The sequence below is a fragment of the Coregonus lavaretus genome, assembly GCF_964263955.1.
Source record: "Coregonus lavaretus genome assembly, chromosome: 23".
NCBI classification, from domain to species: domain Eukaryota; kingdom Metazoa; phylum Chordata; class Actinopteri; order Salmoniformes; family Salmonidae; genus Coregonus; species Coregonus lavaretus.
In genome coordinates, this window is record NC_140010.1 from 1,444,371 (window position 1) to 1,459,065 (window position 14,695).

The following is a 14,695-nucleotide window of genomic DNA, read 5'->3' on the forward strand; positions in this document are numbered from 1 at the left end:
TCCCAGTGTCTGGTGGACAGCAGACTGAACCAGGGTTTCCTCTAGTCTCCCAGTGTCTGGTGGACAGCAGACTGAACCAGGGTTTCCTCTAGTCTCCCAGTGTCTGGTGGACAGCAGACTGAACCAGGGTTTCCTCTAGTCTCCCAGTGTCTGGTGGACAGCAGACTGAACCAGGGTTTCCTCTAGTCTCCCAGTGTCTGGTGGAAAGCAGACTGAACCAGGGTTTCCTCTAGTCTCCCAGTGTCTGGTGGACAGCAGACTGAACCAGGTTTTCCTCTAGTCTCCCAGACAGCAGACTGAACCAGGGTTTCCTCTAGTCTCCCAGTGTCTGGTGGAAAGCAGACGGAACCAGGTTTTCCTCTAGTCTCCCAGTGTCTGGTGGAAAGCAGACGGAACCAGGTTTTCCTCTAGGATTTTGCCTCTGCTTCGTTCTATTCTGTTTCTTAGTGTTGATGACTATCCTAGAAAAACTCCCCAGTCCTTAACGATTACAAGCATACACATAATATGATGCAGCCACCACCATGCTTGAAAATATTGATGGTGGTACTCAGTAATGTGTTATATTGGATTTGCCCCAAACATAACACTTTGTTTTCAGGACAAAAAGTTAATTGCTTAGCCACATTTTTAGCAGTATTACTTTAGCGCCTTGTTGCAAACAGGATACATATTTTGGAATATGTTTTTTTCTGGACAGGCTACCTTCTTTACACTGTCAATTAGGTTAGTATTGTGGAGTAACTACAATGTTGTTGATCCATCCTCAGTTTTCTCCTACCACAGCTATTAAACTCTGTAACTCTTTTAAAGTCCTCTCCGGCAACGGAGTTAGGAAGGACGCCTGTATCTTTGTAGTGACTGGGTGTATTAATACGCCATCCAAAGTGTAATTAATAACTTTGCCATGCTCAAAGGGTTATTCAATGTCTGCTTTTAAAAAAATAAACATCTACCAATAGGTGCCCTTCTTTGCGAGGCATTGGAAAACCTCCCTGGTCTTTGTTTGAAATTCACTGCTCGACAGAGACCTTACAGATAATTGTATGTGTGGGGTACAGAGATGAGGTAGTCATTCAAAAATCATGTTAAACACTATTATTGCACACAGAGTGAATCCATGCAACTTATTATGTGAATTATTAAGCAAATGTTTACTCCTGAACTTATTTAGGCTTGCCATAACAAAAGGGGTTGAATACTTAGACTCAAGACATTTCATCTTTTCATTTTTTATTAATAAACTATTTCTACAAACAATTCCACTTTGGCATTATGGGGTATTGTGTGTAGGCCAGTGACAAAAACATCTCAATTTAATCCAGTGTGGGTGTAGGTTGTAACAACAGGGTGTGGAAAAATTCAGGGGGTGTGAGTTATTTCTGAAGGCACTGTATGTAGTGCAAAAAAGACCTATAGTAACGGGGGAAAATAAAACTAAATAACATAAAGCCCCCCAAAAATACAGTAAACACAAACAAACAACACTGTTTTTGGTGACTTACTTGTTTTTTGGCCAGTTTCCCAGACAGATTAAGCCTAATCCTGGACTTAAAGCATTTTTAATAGAGATTCTTAAATCGGTCCTGGAAACCGCTGCCTTATTTTTTAGTTTTTTTAAAAGCCGATCGGGACAGCAAACTGTGGTCGCTCTATGTACAATGCAGTACAGGATGATTTTTAACATCTTCAGTAATCATTTACATAACTGCAGCTGCTCTACTACTAGAACATGGGTATAATCAGCAGGACACTGGTATTGACATGTATTGCATACAATGGTCACTGTAGTATTATTGATTTCATATCTTTTGTTGATTCTAAACGTTACAAATTTCAGTTATTACATAATCCCCCCTCCCCCCCCCCCCAAATTGTAAAGTGGTTATCCCACTGGCTATAGGGTGAACGCACCAATTTGTGAGTCGCTCTGGCTAAGAGCGTCTGCTAAATGACGTTAATGTGCCCTTGAGCAAGGCACTTAACCCTAATTGCTCCTGTAAGTCGCTCTGGTTAAGAGCGTCTGCTAAATGACTAAAATGTAAATGTAATGCAGAGGAGAATATTCTAGAATCCCGTCGTCTCATAAAGAGACAGCATGCAGAGGAGAATATTCTAGAATCCCGTCGTCTCATAAAGAGACAGCATGCAGAGGAGAATATTCTAGAATCCCATCGTCTCATAAAGAGACAGCATGCAGAGGAGAATATTCTAGAATCCCGTCGTCTCATAAAGAGACAGCATGCAGAGGAGAATATTCTAGAATCCCATCGTCTCATAAAGAGACAGCATGCAGAGGAGAATATTCTAGAATCCCATCGTCTCATAAAGAGACAGCATGCAGAGGAGAATATTCTAGAATCCCATCGTCTCATAAAGAGACAGCATGCAGAGGAGAATATTCTAGAATCCCATCGTCTCATAAAGAGACAGCATGCAGAGGAGAATATTCTAGGCCTATATTTTAGACCTACAAAATCAAGTGGAATCCATTTTAAAAGTGTGAGGTTAAAAATGTATATTTTTTATTTTGTAAAACTGTAGGCTTAAGTAAATTCCTAAATAAATGCTTCAAAAAGTAGCATATTCTTTAATAAACACCAATAATCAGTGCAAACCTAAAAATCTCGACCTGGTCCCTCTAAAGTAGGCTATAACTGAGTTCTTACAGGATTACATTTTGGACGCAATCTAGTGTAAACATACAGCTCTGTGTTTGTTTACATCTTTCAGAAATTAATGTTGACAAGCCTCTTAAATTAATCATGTGAGTGTTTCTTCAGAGGCGGATGGATGAACGAGGCTCAGTATTTAACGTCTCTATTTATGGGAATGTATTTCCACCAGCAGGACATATAGCCGTTAGGTTACACATCCATTTATGTAATGGATTCGGGGGTCAAAATTAGGAGTTTTATTTTTTGACCAATGATGTTATTCCAATACCCTGGCTGGTTGGATGTAGGCCTAACTAACTAGTGAGAGCGCTTTCATCAATTCTCAGAGAGAGAATCCCAAGTCTCTGTTCGATAGCCTACAGGCTACAGAGACGCAACAGAGACGCTGTGTAAGAAGTAGATCAGATGAGAATAATAGGATGTTTTTTTGTCTTCTTGATTTTAAAACGTGACAAATAAATGTTTAATTGTAGCCTGTAACAGCGACGATAATTGCAGAGTAGGCTTACAAATACTCACAAAGTCAAAACTAATCAAAAGGCCAAATGGCTACAGTATGCGGTTTGTTCTCGTTTTAAACCACACTGCATGTGTCTAACTAGGTTACCACATTTATACATTGGGGCATGACTTGATGTTTTTCAAGGACACGTACTTATTTCAATAGGAAAATACATGTCCATTTACTCCTCAAATTTGTCATTTGTAATTAGCAGTAAATTATTTAGCATTTCTACAAATATTTACCTTGCACTAAAACTGTTAATAAATTATTTGTAAACATTTATCAATAGACCTAATGGTTATTTCTAAGTAATAATTAATTCTATGTATTATTAAGCTTAATTAATTGTAGTCATTTAGGGTTAAATACAGGCCATTGGAAATTGCTTAGCCAGTAGGCTTCAGTTAGGAATCACTCCCTAACCCTCACCCTAACCCTCACCTTAACCCTCACCCTAACCCTCACCTTAACCCTCACCCTCACCCTAACCCTCACCCTAACCCTCACCCTAACCCTCACCTTAACCCTCACCCTCACCCTAACCCTCACCTTAACCCTCACCCTAACCCTCACCTTCCATCTGGCTGTGATAACTGCCCTCTTAAAGGTCAGGGGAATCCATCTGTCACCGGGTCTGTAGTGTCTCTGTAGTGTCTCTGTAGTGTCTCTCTGTAGTGTCTCTCTGTAGTGTCTCTGTAGTGTCTCTGTAGTGTCTCTGTAGTGTCTCTCTGTAGTGTCTCTGTAGTGTCTCTGTAGTGTCTCTGTAGTGTCTCTCTGTAGTGTCTCTGTAGTGTCTCTGTAGTGTCTCTCTGTAGTGTCTCTATAGTCTCTCTGTAGTGTCTCTGTAGTGTCTCTCTGTAGTCTCTCTGTAGTGTCTCTGTAGTCTCTCTGTAGTGTCTCTGTAGTGTCTCTGTAGTGTCTCTGTAGTGTCTCTCTGTAGTGTCTCTGTAGTGTCTCTCTGTAGTGTCTCTGTAGTGTCTCTGTAGTGTCTCTATAGTGTCTCTCTGTAGTGTCTCTGTAGTGTCTCTGTAGTGTCTCTCTGTAGTGTCTCTCTGTAGTGTCTCTGTAGTGTCTCTGTAGTGTCTCTATAGTGTCTCTCTGTAGTGTCTCTGTAGTCTCTCTGTAGTGTCTCTCTGTAGTGTCTCTGTAGTGTCTCTGTAGTGTCTCTGTAGTGTCTCTGTAGTGTCTCTGTAGTCTCTCTGTAGTGTCTCTATAGTGTCTCTCTGTAGTGTCTCTCTGTAGTGTCTCTGTAGTGTCTCTCTGTAGTGTCTCTCTGTAGTGTCTCTCTGTAGTGTCTCTGTAGTGTCTCTGTAGTGTCTCTCTGTAGTGTCTCTCTGTAGTCTCTCTGTAGTCTCTCTGTAGTGTCTCTGTAGTGTCTCTGTAGTGTCTCTCTGTAGTGTCTCTCTGTAGTGTCTCTGTAGTGTCTCTGTAGTGTCTCTCTGTAGTGTCTCTGTAGTGTCTCTGTAGTCTCTCTGTAGTGTCTCTGTAGTGTCTCTCTGTAGTGTCTCTGTAGTGTCTCTGTAGTGTCTCTGTAGTGTCTCTGTAGTGTCTCTGTAGTGTCTCTCTGTAGTGTCTCTGTAGTGTCTCTCTGTAGTCTCACTGTAGTGTCTCTCTGTAGTGTCTCTGTAGTGTCTCTGTAGTGTCTCTGTAGTGTATCTCTGTAGTGTCTCTGTAGTGTCTCTCTGTAGTGTCTCTCTGTAGTGTCTCTGTAGTGTCTCTCTGTAGTGTCTCTCTGTAGTGTCTCTGTAGTGTCTCTCTGTAGTGTCTCTCTGTAGTGTCTCTGTAGTGTCTCTCTGTAGTGTCTCTGTAGTGTCTCTGTAGTCTCTCTGTAGTGTCTCTGTAGGGTCTCTCTGTAGTGTCTCTCTGTAGTGTCTCTGTAGTGTCTCTGTAGTGTCTCTGTAGTGTCTCTGTAGTCTCTCTGTAGTGTCTCTGTAGTGTCTCTGTAGTGTCTCTCTGTAGTGTCTCTGTAGTGTCTCTCTGTAGTGTCTCTGTAGTGTCTCTGTAGTCTCTCTGTAGTGTCTCTGTAGTGTCTCTCTGTAGTGTCTCTGTAGTGTCTCTGTAGTCTCTCTGTAGTGTCTCTGTAGTGTCTCTCTGTAGTGTCTCTCTGTAGTGTATCTGTAGTGTCTCTGTAGTGTCTCTCTGTAGTGTCTCTGTAGTGTCTCTCTGTAGTCTCTCTGTAGTGTCTCTGTAGTGTCTCTGTAGTCTCTCTGTAGTGTCTCTGTAGTGTCTCTGTAGTGTCTCTGTAGTGTCTCTCTGTAGTGTCTCTGTAGTGTCTCTCTGTAGTGTCTCTCTGTAGTGTCTCTGTAGTGTCTGTAGTGTCTCTCTGTAGTGTCTCTATAGTGTCTCTGTAGTGTCTCTGTAGTGTCTCTCTGTAGTGTCTCTCTGTAGTGTCTCTCTGTAGTGTCTCTCTGTAGTGTCTCTGTAGTGTCTCTGTAGTGTCTCTGTAGTGTCTCTGTAGTGTCTCTCTGTAGTGTCTCTGTAGTGTCTCTGTAGTGTCTCTGTAGTGTCTCTCTGTAGTGTCTCTCTGTAGTGTCTCTCTGTAGTGTCTCTCTGTAGTGTCTCTGTAGTGTCTCTGTAGTGTCTCTCTGTAGTGTCTCTGTAGTGTCTCTCTGTAGTGTCTCTCTGTAGTGTCTCTGTAGTGTCTCTGTAGTGTCTCTATAGTGTCTCTGTAGTGTCTCTGTAGTGTCTCTCTGTAGTGTCTCTGTAGTGTCTGTAGTGTCTCTCTGTAGTGTCTCTCTGTAGTGTCTCTCTGTAGTGTCTCTGTAGTGTCTCTGTAGTGTCTCTCTGTAGTCTCTCTGTAGTGTCTCTGTAGTGTCTCTCTGTAGTCTCTCTGTAGTGTCTCTGTAGTGTCTCTCTGTAGTGTCTCTGTAGTGTCTCTCTGTATTGTCTCTGTAGTGTCTCTGTAGTGTCTCTCTGTAGTGTCTCTGTAGTGTCTCTCTGTAGTGTCTCTCTGTAGTGTCTCTATAGTGTCTCTGTAGTGTCTCTGTAGTGTCTCTCTGTAGTGTCTCTGTAGTGTCTCTGTAGTCTCTCTGTAGTGTCTCTGTAGTGTCTCTGTAGTGTCTCTCTGTAGTGTCTCTGTAGTCTCTCTGTAGTGTCTCTGTAGTGTCTCTCTGTAGTGTCTCTCTGTAGTGTCTCTCTGTAGTGTCTCTGTAGTGTCTCTGTAGTGTCTCTCTGTAGTGTCTCTCTGTAGTCTCTCTGTAGTCTCTCTGTAGTGTCTCTGTAGTGTCTCTGTAGTGTCTCTCTGTAGTGTCTCTCTGTAGTGTCTCTGTAGTGTCTCTCTGTAGTCTCTCTGTAGTGTCTCTCTGTAGTGTCTCTGTAGTGTCTCTGTAGTGTCTCTGTAGTGTCTCTGTAGTGTCTCTGTAGTGTCTCTCTGTAGTGTCTCTGTAGTGTCTCTCTGTAGTCTCACTGTAGTGTCTCTCTGTAGTGTCTCTGTAGTGTCTCTGTAGTGTATCTCTGTAGTGTCTCTGTAGTGTCTCTCTGTAGTGTCTCTCTGTAGTGTCTCTGTAGTGTCTCTCTGTAGTGTCTCTCTGTAGTGTCTCTGTAGTGTCTCTCTGTAGTGTCTCTCTGTAGTGTCTCTGTAGTGTCTCTCTGTAGTGTCTCTGTAGTGTCTCTGTAGTCTCTCTGTAGTGTCTCTGTAGGGTCTCTCTGTAGTGTCTCTCTGTAGTGTCTCTGTAGTGTCTCTGTAGTGTCTCTGTAGTCTCTCTGTAGTGTCTCTGTAGTGTCTCTGTAGTGTCTCTCTGTAGTGTCTCTGTAGTGTCTCTCTGTAGTGCCTCTGTAGTGTCTCTGTAGTCTCTCTGTAGTGTCTCTCTGTAGTGTCTCTGTAGTGTCTCTCTGTAGTGTCTCTCTGTAGTGTCTCTGTAGTGTCTCTCTGTAGTGTCTCTGTAGTGTCTCTGTAGTGTCTCTGTAGTGTCTCTCTGTAGTGTCTCTCTGTAGTGTCTCTGTAGTGTCTCTGTAGTGTCTCTGTAGTGTCTCTCTGTAGTGTCTCTGTAGTGTCTCTGTAGTCTCTCTGTAGTGTCTCTGTAGTGTCTCTCTGTAGTGTCTCTCTGTAGTGTATCTGTAGTGTCTCTGTAGTGTCTCTCTGTAGTGTCTCTGTAGTGTCTCTCTGTAGTCTCTCTGTAGTGTCTCTGTAGTGTCTCTGTAGTCTCTCTGTAGTGTCTCTGTAGTGTCTCTGTAGTGTCTCTCTGTAGTGTCTCTGTAGTGTCTCTCTGTAGTGTCTCTCTGTAGTGTCTCTGTAGTGTCTCTGTAGTGTCTCTATAGTGTCTCTGTAGTGTCTCTGTAGTGTCTCTCTGTAGTGTCTCTGTAGTGTCTGTAGTGTCTCTCTGTAGTGTCTCTCTGTAGTGTCTCTCTGTAGTGTGTCTCTGTAGTGTCTCTGTAGTGTCTCTGTAGTGTCTCTGTAGTGTCTCTGTAGTGTCTCTCTGTAGTGTCTCTGTAGTGTCTCTGTAGTGTCTCTGTAGTGTCTCTCTGTAGTGTCTCTGTAGTGTCTCTCTGTAGTGTCTCTCTGTAGTGTCTCTGTAGTGTCTCTGTAGTGTCTCTGTAGTGTCTCTCTGTAGTGTCTCTGTAGTGTCTCTCTGTAGTGTCTCTCTGTAGTGTCTCTGTAGTTTCTCTCTGTAGTGTCTCTGTAGTGTCTCTCTGTAGTGTCTCTGTAGTGTCTCTCTGTAGTGTCTCTCTGTAGTGTCTCTGTAGTGTCTCTCTGTAGTGTCTCTGTAGTGTCTCTCTGTATTGTCTCTGTAGTGTCTCTGTAGTGTCTCTCTGTAGTGTCTCTGTAGTGTCTCTCTGTAGTGTCTTTATAGTGTCTCTGTAGTGTCTCTGTAGTGTCTCTGTAGTGTCTCTGTAGTGTCTCTGTAGTGTCTCTCTGTAGTGTCTCTGTAGTGTCTCTGTAGTGTCTCTCTGTAGTCTCTCTGTAGTCTCTCTGTAGTGTCTCTCTGTAGTGTCTCTGTAGTGTCTCTCTGTAGTGATTCTGTAGTGTCTCTGTAGTGTCTCTGTAGTGTCTCTCTGTAGTGTCTCTGTAGTGTCTCTGTAGTCTCTCTGTAGTGTCTCTGTAGTGTCTCTCTGTAGTGTCTCTGTAGTGTCTCTCTGTAGTGTCTCTCTGTAGTGTCTCTGTAGTGTCTCTCTGTAGTGTCTCTCTGTAGTGTCTCTCTGTAGTCTCTCTGTAGTGTCTCTGTAGTGTCTCTGTAGTGTCTCTCTGTAGTGTCTCTGTAGTGTCTCTGTAGTGTCTCTGTAGTGTCTCTCTGTAGTCTCTCTGTAGTGTCTCTGTAGTGTCTCTGTAGTGTCTCTGTAGTGTCTCTGTAGTGTCTCTCTGTAGTGTCTCTCTGTAGTGTCTCTGTAGTGTCTCTGTAGTGTCTCTCTGTAGTGTCTCTGTAGTGTCTCTCTGTAGTCTCTCTGTAGTGTCTCTCTGTAGTCTCTCTGTAGTGTCTCTGTAGTGTCTCTGTAGTGTCTCTGTAGTGTCTCTGTAGTGTCTCTCTGTAGTGTCTCTGTAGTGTCTCTCTGTAGTGTCTCTCTGTAGTGTCTCTGTAGTGTCTCTCTGTAGTGTCTCTGTAGTGTCTCTGTAGTGTCTCTGTAGTGTCTCTGTAGTGTCTCTGTAGTCTCTCTGTAGTGTCTCTGTAGGGTCTCTCTGTAGTGTCTCTGTAGTCTCTCTGTAGTGTCTCTCTGTAGTCTCTCTGTAGTGTCTCTCTGTAGTGTGTCTCTGTAGTGTCTCTGTAGTGTCTCTCTGTAGTGTCTCTGTAGTGTCTCTCTGTAGTGTCTCTGTAGTGTCTCTGTAGTGTCTCTCTGTAGTCTCTCTGTAGTGTCTCTGTAGTGTCTCTGTAGTGTCTCTGTAGTGTCTCTGTAGTGTCTCTCTGTTGTGTCTCTGTAGTGTCTCTCTGTAGTGTCTCTGTAGTGTCTCTCTGTAGTGTCTCTCTGTAGTGTCTCTGTAGTGTCTCTGTAGTGTCTCTCTGTAGTGTCTCTGTAGTGTCTCTGTAGTGTCTCTCTGTAGTGTCTCTGTAGTGTCTCTGTAGTGTCTCTCTGTAGTGTCTCTGTAGTGTCTCTGTAGTGTCTCTGTAGTGTCTCTGTAGTGTGTCTCTGTAGTGTCTCTGTAGTGTCTCTCTGTAGTGTCTCTCTGTATTGTCTCTGTAGTGTCTCTGTAGTGTCTCTGTAGTGTCTCTCTGTAGTGTCTCTCTGTAGTGTCTCTGTAGTGTCTCTGTAGTGTCTCTGTAGTGTCTCTGTAGTGTCTCTCTGTAGTGTCTCTCTGTAGTGTCTCTGTAGTGTCTCTGTAGTGTCTCTCTGTAGTGTCTCTGTAGTGTCTCTCTGTAGTGTCTCTGTAGTGTCTCTGTAGTGTCTCTGTAGTGTCTCTGTAGTGTCTCTCTGTAGTGTCTCTCTGTAGTGTCTCTGTAGTGTCTCTCTGTTGTGTCTCTGTAGTGTCTCTCTGTAGTGTCTCTGTAGTGTGTCTCTGTAGTGTCTCTGTAGTGTCTCTCTGTAGTGCCTCTGTAGTGTCTCTGTAGTGTCTCTCTGTAGTGTGTCTCTGTAGTGTCTCTGTAGTGTGTCTCTGTAGTGTCTCTGTAGTGTCTCTCTGTAGTGTGTCTCTGTAGTGTCTCTGTAGTGTCTCTCTGTAGTGTCTCTGTAGTGTCTCTCTGTAGTGTGTCTCTGTAGTGTCTCTGTAGTGTCTCTCTGTAGTGCCTCTGTAGTGCCTCTGTAGTGTCTCTGTAGTGTCTCTGTAGTGTCTCTCTGTAGTGTCTCTGTAGTGTCTCTGTAGTGTCTGTAGTGTCTCTCTGTAGTGTCTCTCTGTAGTGTCTCTCTGTAGTCTCTCTGTAGTGTCTCTGTAGTGTCTCTGTAGTGTCTCTGTAGTGTCTCTCTGTAGTGTCTCTCTGTAGTGTCTCTCTGTAGTCTCTCTGTAGTCTCTCTGTAGTGTCTCTGTAGTGTCTCTGTAGTGTCTCTCTGTAGTGTCTCTGTAGTGTCTCTGTAGTGTCTGTAGTGTCTCTCTGTAGTGTCTCTCTGTAGTGTCTCTCTGTAGTCTCTCTGTAGTCTCTCTGTAGTGTCTCTGTAGTGTCTCTGTAGTGTCTCTGTAGTGTCTCTCTGTAGTGTCTCTGTAGTGTCTCTCTGTAGTCTCTCTGTAGTGTCTCTGTAGTGTCTCTGTAGTGTCTCTGTAGTGTCTCTCTGTAGTGTCTCTCTGTAGTGTCTCTCTGTAGTCTCTCTGTAGTCTCTCTGTAGTGTCTCTGTAGTGTCTCTGTAGTGTCTCTCTGTAGTGTCTCTCTGTAGTGTCTCTCTGTAGTGTCTCTCTGTAGTGTCTCTGTAGTGTCTCTCTGTAGTGTCTCTGTAGTGTCTCTCTGTAGTGTCTCTGTAGTGTCTCTGTAGTGTCTCTGTAGTGTCTCTCTGTAGTGTCTCTCTGTAGTGTCTCTGTAGTGTCTCTCTGTAGTGTCTCTGTAGTGTCTCTCTGTAGTGTCTCTGTAGTGTCTCTGTAGTGTCTCTGTAGTGTCTCTGTAGTGTCTCTGTAGTGTCTCTCTGTAGTGTCTCTCTGTAGTGTCTCTCTGTAGTGTCTCTGTAGTGTCTCTCTGTAGTGTCTCTGTAGTGTCTCTCTGTAGTGTCTCTCTGTAGTGTCTCTGTAGTGTCTCTGTAGTGTCTCTGTAGTGTCTCTGTAGTGTCTCTGTAGTGTCTCTCTGTAGTGTCTCTGTAGTGTCTCTGTAGTGTCTCTCTGTAGTGTCTCTGTAGTGTGTCTCTGTAGTGTCTCTCTGTAGTGTCTCTGTAGTGTCTCTGTAGTGTCTCTGTAGTGTCTCTGTAGTGTGTCTCTGTAGTGTCTCTGTAGTGTCTCTGTAGTCTCTCTGTAGTGTCTCTCTGTAGTGTCTCTGTAGTGTCTCTGTAGTGTCTCTGTAGTGTCTCTGTAGTGTCTCTGTAGTGTCTCTGTAGTGTCTCTCTGTAGTGTCTCTGTAGTCTCTCTGTAGTGTCTCTGTAGTTTCTCTGTAGTGTCTCTGTAGTGTCTCTCTGTAGTGTCTCTGTAGTGTCTCTGTAGTGTCTCTCTGTAGTGTCTCTCTGTAGTGTCTCTGTAGTGTCTCTGTAGTGTCTCTGTAGTGTCTCTCTGTAGTGTCTCTCTGTAGTGTCTCTGTAGTGTCTCTGTAGTGTCTCTATAGTGTCTCTCTGTAGTCTCTCTGTAGTGTCTCTCTGTAGTGTCTCTGTAGTGTCTCTGTAGTGTCTCTCTGTAGTGTCTCTGTAGTGTCTCTCTGTAGTGTCTCTGTAGTGTCTCTGTAGTGTCTCTGTAGTGTCTCTATAGTGTCTCTCTGTAGTCTCTCTGTAGTGTCTCTCTGTAGTGTCTCTCTGTAGTGTCTCTCTGTAGTGTCTCTGTAGTGTCTCTGTAGTGTCTCTGTAGTGTCTCTGTAGTGTCTCTGTAGTGTCTCTGTAGTGTCTCTATAGTGTCTCTCTGTAGTCTCTCTGTAGTGTCTCTCTGTAGTGTCTCTGTAGTGTCTCTGTAGTGTCTCTCTGTAGTGTCTCTGTAGTGTCTCTGTAGTGTCTCTGTAGTGTCTCTGTAGTGTCTCTATAGTGTCTCTCTGTAGTCTCTCTGTAGTGTCTCTCTGTAGTGTCTCTCTGTAGTGTCTCTGTAGTGTCTCTGTAGTGTCTCTGTAGTGTCTCTGTAGTGTCTCTGTAGTGTCTCTCTGTAGTGTCTCTGTAGTGTCTCTGTAGTGTCTCTATAGTGTCTCTCTGTAGTCTCTCTGTAGTGTCTCTCTGTAGTGTCTCTGTAGTGTCTCTGTAGTGTCTCTCTGTAGTGTCTCTGTAGTGTCTCTCTGTAATGTCTCTGTAGTGTCTCTGTAGTGTCTCTGTAGTGTCTCTATAGTGTCTCTCTGTAGTCTCTCTGTAGTGTCTCTCTGTAGTGTCTCTCTGTAGTGTCTCTCTGTAGTGTCTCTGTAGTGTCTCTGTAGTGTCTCTGTAGTGTCTCTGTAGTGTCTCTGTAGTGTCTCTGTAGTGTATCTGTAGCCTGGTCTGTAGCGGGGTCTGGTCTGTGTCCCTGGGGCTTTATGGAGTGATTTAATTACTGATTGATGAGGAGGAGAAGTGTGTTGGAGGAATGAGTGTCTTCTTTCCTCAGGCAGGAGTTAGAGGTTACAGCACATCAATAGACAGATGGCCACAGACTGGGACCAATGGGAGTAAAACGTATTAGGTCTACGCAAAAACAACAGGAAAACGTTTTGTAAACACAAATTATATTTTAAATAAATAATTTGTATCGCTGCAGTTATATATATTATTAAAAGCTGAAATTGTAGGCTAGCCCTAATAATCAAATGATATGTGACATTTTGAATTTCCAAGATGCACGTCTTGCCGTTTCAATGTGCCGACCACTGCATTTATCAAGTTAGAAATGTCCTATATTATTAGACAATAACTGGCCATTTGAGGTTTAGGGTTTTGAATGGTCAAATAACATTTATCAGACGTTCCATTATAACAATAGATTTGTTATAACCTTGAATGTCTATTTCTCTTGGATGATGATATGACTGTGCCAATATTATCACATAAAGGTTAAGGATCTAAAAGCAGAAATTATAATATTGAAACCAAATAAAACACAACTGAAGCAAATATCAATCCAAAAGTATAGAACAAAACACAATCCACACTATGGGTAAAAGTTTGGTTCTATATAGCAGGGCTGTATTCATGTTTGTATTGGAGTATGTTCTGTACCACTCTCAATGTGTATAGGGCTATATTTCCATTTACCTGTTGGTGTGTTTGTCAGTGTTCATATTGACATGTGTGTTTCTCTCTAGATGAGTATGTGAGTTCTGAGGAGAAGAAGAAGAGGAAGCCTCGTCGTAACCGAACAACCTTCAACAGCAGTCAGCTGCAGGCGCTAGAGAGAGTGTTTGAGAAGACACACTACCCTGACGCCTTCGTACGGGAGGACCTGGCACGCAGGGTTAACCTCATTGAGACACGGGTACAGGTGAAAGTCAGGGTTAACCTCACTGAGGTACGGGTACAGGTGAGAGTCAGGGTTAACCTCACTGAGGTACGGGGTACAGGTGAGAGTCAGGGTTAACCTCACTGAGGTACGGGGTACAGGTGAGAGTCAGGGTTAACCTCACTGAGGTACGGGGTACAGGTGAGAGTCAGGGTTAACCTCACTGAGGTACGGGGTACAGGTGAGAGTCAGGGTTAACCTCACTGAGGTACGGGGTACAGGTGAGAGTCAGGGTTAACCTCACTGAGGTACGGGGTACAGGTGAGAGTCAGGGTTAACCTCACTGAGGTACGGGTACAGGTGAGAGTCAGGGTTAACCTCACTGAGATACGGGGTACAGGTGAAAGTCAGGGTTAACCTCACTGAGGTACGGGGTACAGGTGAGAGTCAGGGTTAACCTCACTGAGGTACGGGGTACAGGTGAGAGTCAGGGTTAACCTCACTGAGGTACGGGTACAGGTGAGAGTCAGGGTTAACCTCACTGAGATACGGGGTACAGGTGAGAGTCAGGGTTAACCTCACTGAGGTACGGGGTACAGGTGAGAGTCAGGGTTAACCTCACTGAGGTACGGGGTACAGGTGAGAGTCAGGGTTAACCTCACTGAGGTACGGGGTACAGGTGAGAGTCAGGGTTAACCTCACTGAGGTACGGGGTACAGGTGAGAGTCAGGGTTAACCTCACTGAGGTACGGGGTACAGGTGAGAGTCAGGGTTAACCTCACTGAGGTACGGGGTACAGGTGAGAGTCAGGGTTAACCTCACTGAGGTACGAGGTACAGGTGAGAGTCAGGGTTAACCTCATTGAGGTACGGGTACAGGTGAGAGTCAGCCTGGATCAGCTATGGGCAGTGACTCGGTTCCACTGAAATCCTTCAAAGCGGATGTAGAATAGAATAGAAAATAGTAGAACATAATAGAACACAATAGAATGTTCTTCTATTCTCTGACCTCACTCACCATCTTTATCTTGACAGCAACAATATGCAAATAGCATCATCTGATTTACACCACCAGTACCTGTCCTCTCTCTCTCTCTAACGATGTTCCAACTGTCCTCTCTCTCTCTCTAACGATGTTCCACCTGTCCTCTCTCTCTCTAACGATGTTCCACCTGTCCTCTCTCTCTCTAACGATGTTCTACCTGTCCTCTCTCTCTCTCTAACGATGTTCCACCTGTCCTCTCTCTCTCTAACGATGTTCCACCTGTCCTCTCTCTCTCTCTAACGATGTTCCACCTGTCCTCTCTCTCTCTCTAACGATGTTATACCTGTCCTCTCTCTCTCTCTAACGATGTTCCACCTGTCCTCTCTCTCTCTCTAACGATGTTCCACCTGTCCTCTCTCTCTCTCTAACGATGTTCCACCTGTCCTCTCTCTCTCTCTAACGATGTTCCACCTGTCCTCTCTCTCTCTCTAACGATGTTCCAACTGTCCTCTCTCTCTCTCTAACGATGTTCCACCTGTCCTCTCTCTCTCTCTAACGATGTTATACCTGTCCTCTCTCTCTCTCTAACGATGTTATACCTGTCCTCTCTCTCTCTCTAACGATGTTCCACCTGTCCTCTCTCTCTCTCTAACG

At 44.1% G+C, this 14,695-nt stretch overlaps 1 protein-coding gene across 1 annotated transcript in view; it reads left to right on the forward strand.

Annotated features, from left to right (window-relative positions):
- The window catches only part of LOC311150557 (paired mesoderm homeobox protein 1-like), a gene marked incomplete at both ends in the record, with an annotated part of 34,175 nt that overhangs the window by 5,026 nt on the left and 14,454 nt on the right, over positions 1–14,695 (forward strand). Inside the window, one exon of the mRNA XM_084188035.1 lies at positions 12,924–13,099. Coding sequence (XP_084044161.1) covers positions 12,924–13,099 — 176 coding nt within the window. The remainder of the gene's footprint in view (positions 1–12,923; positions 13,100–14,695) is intronic.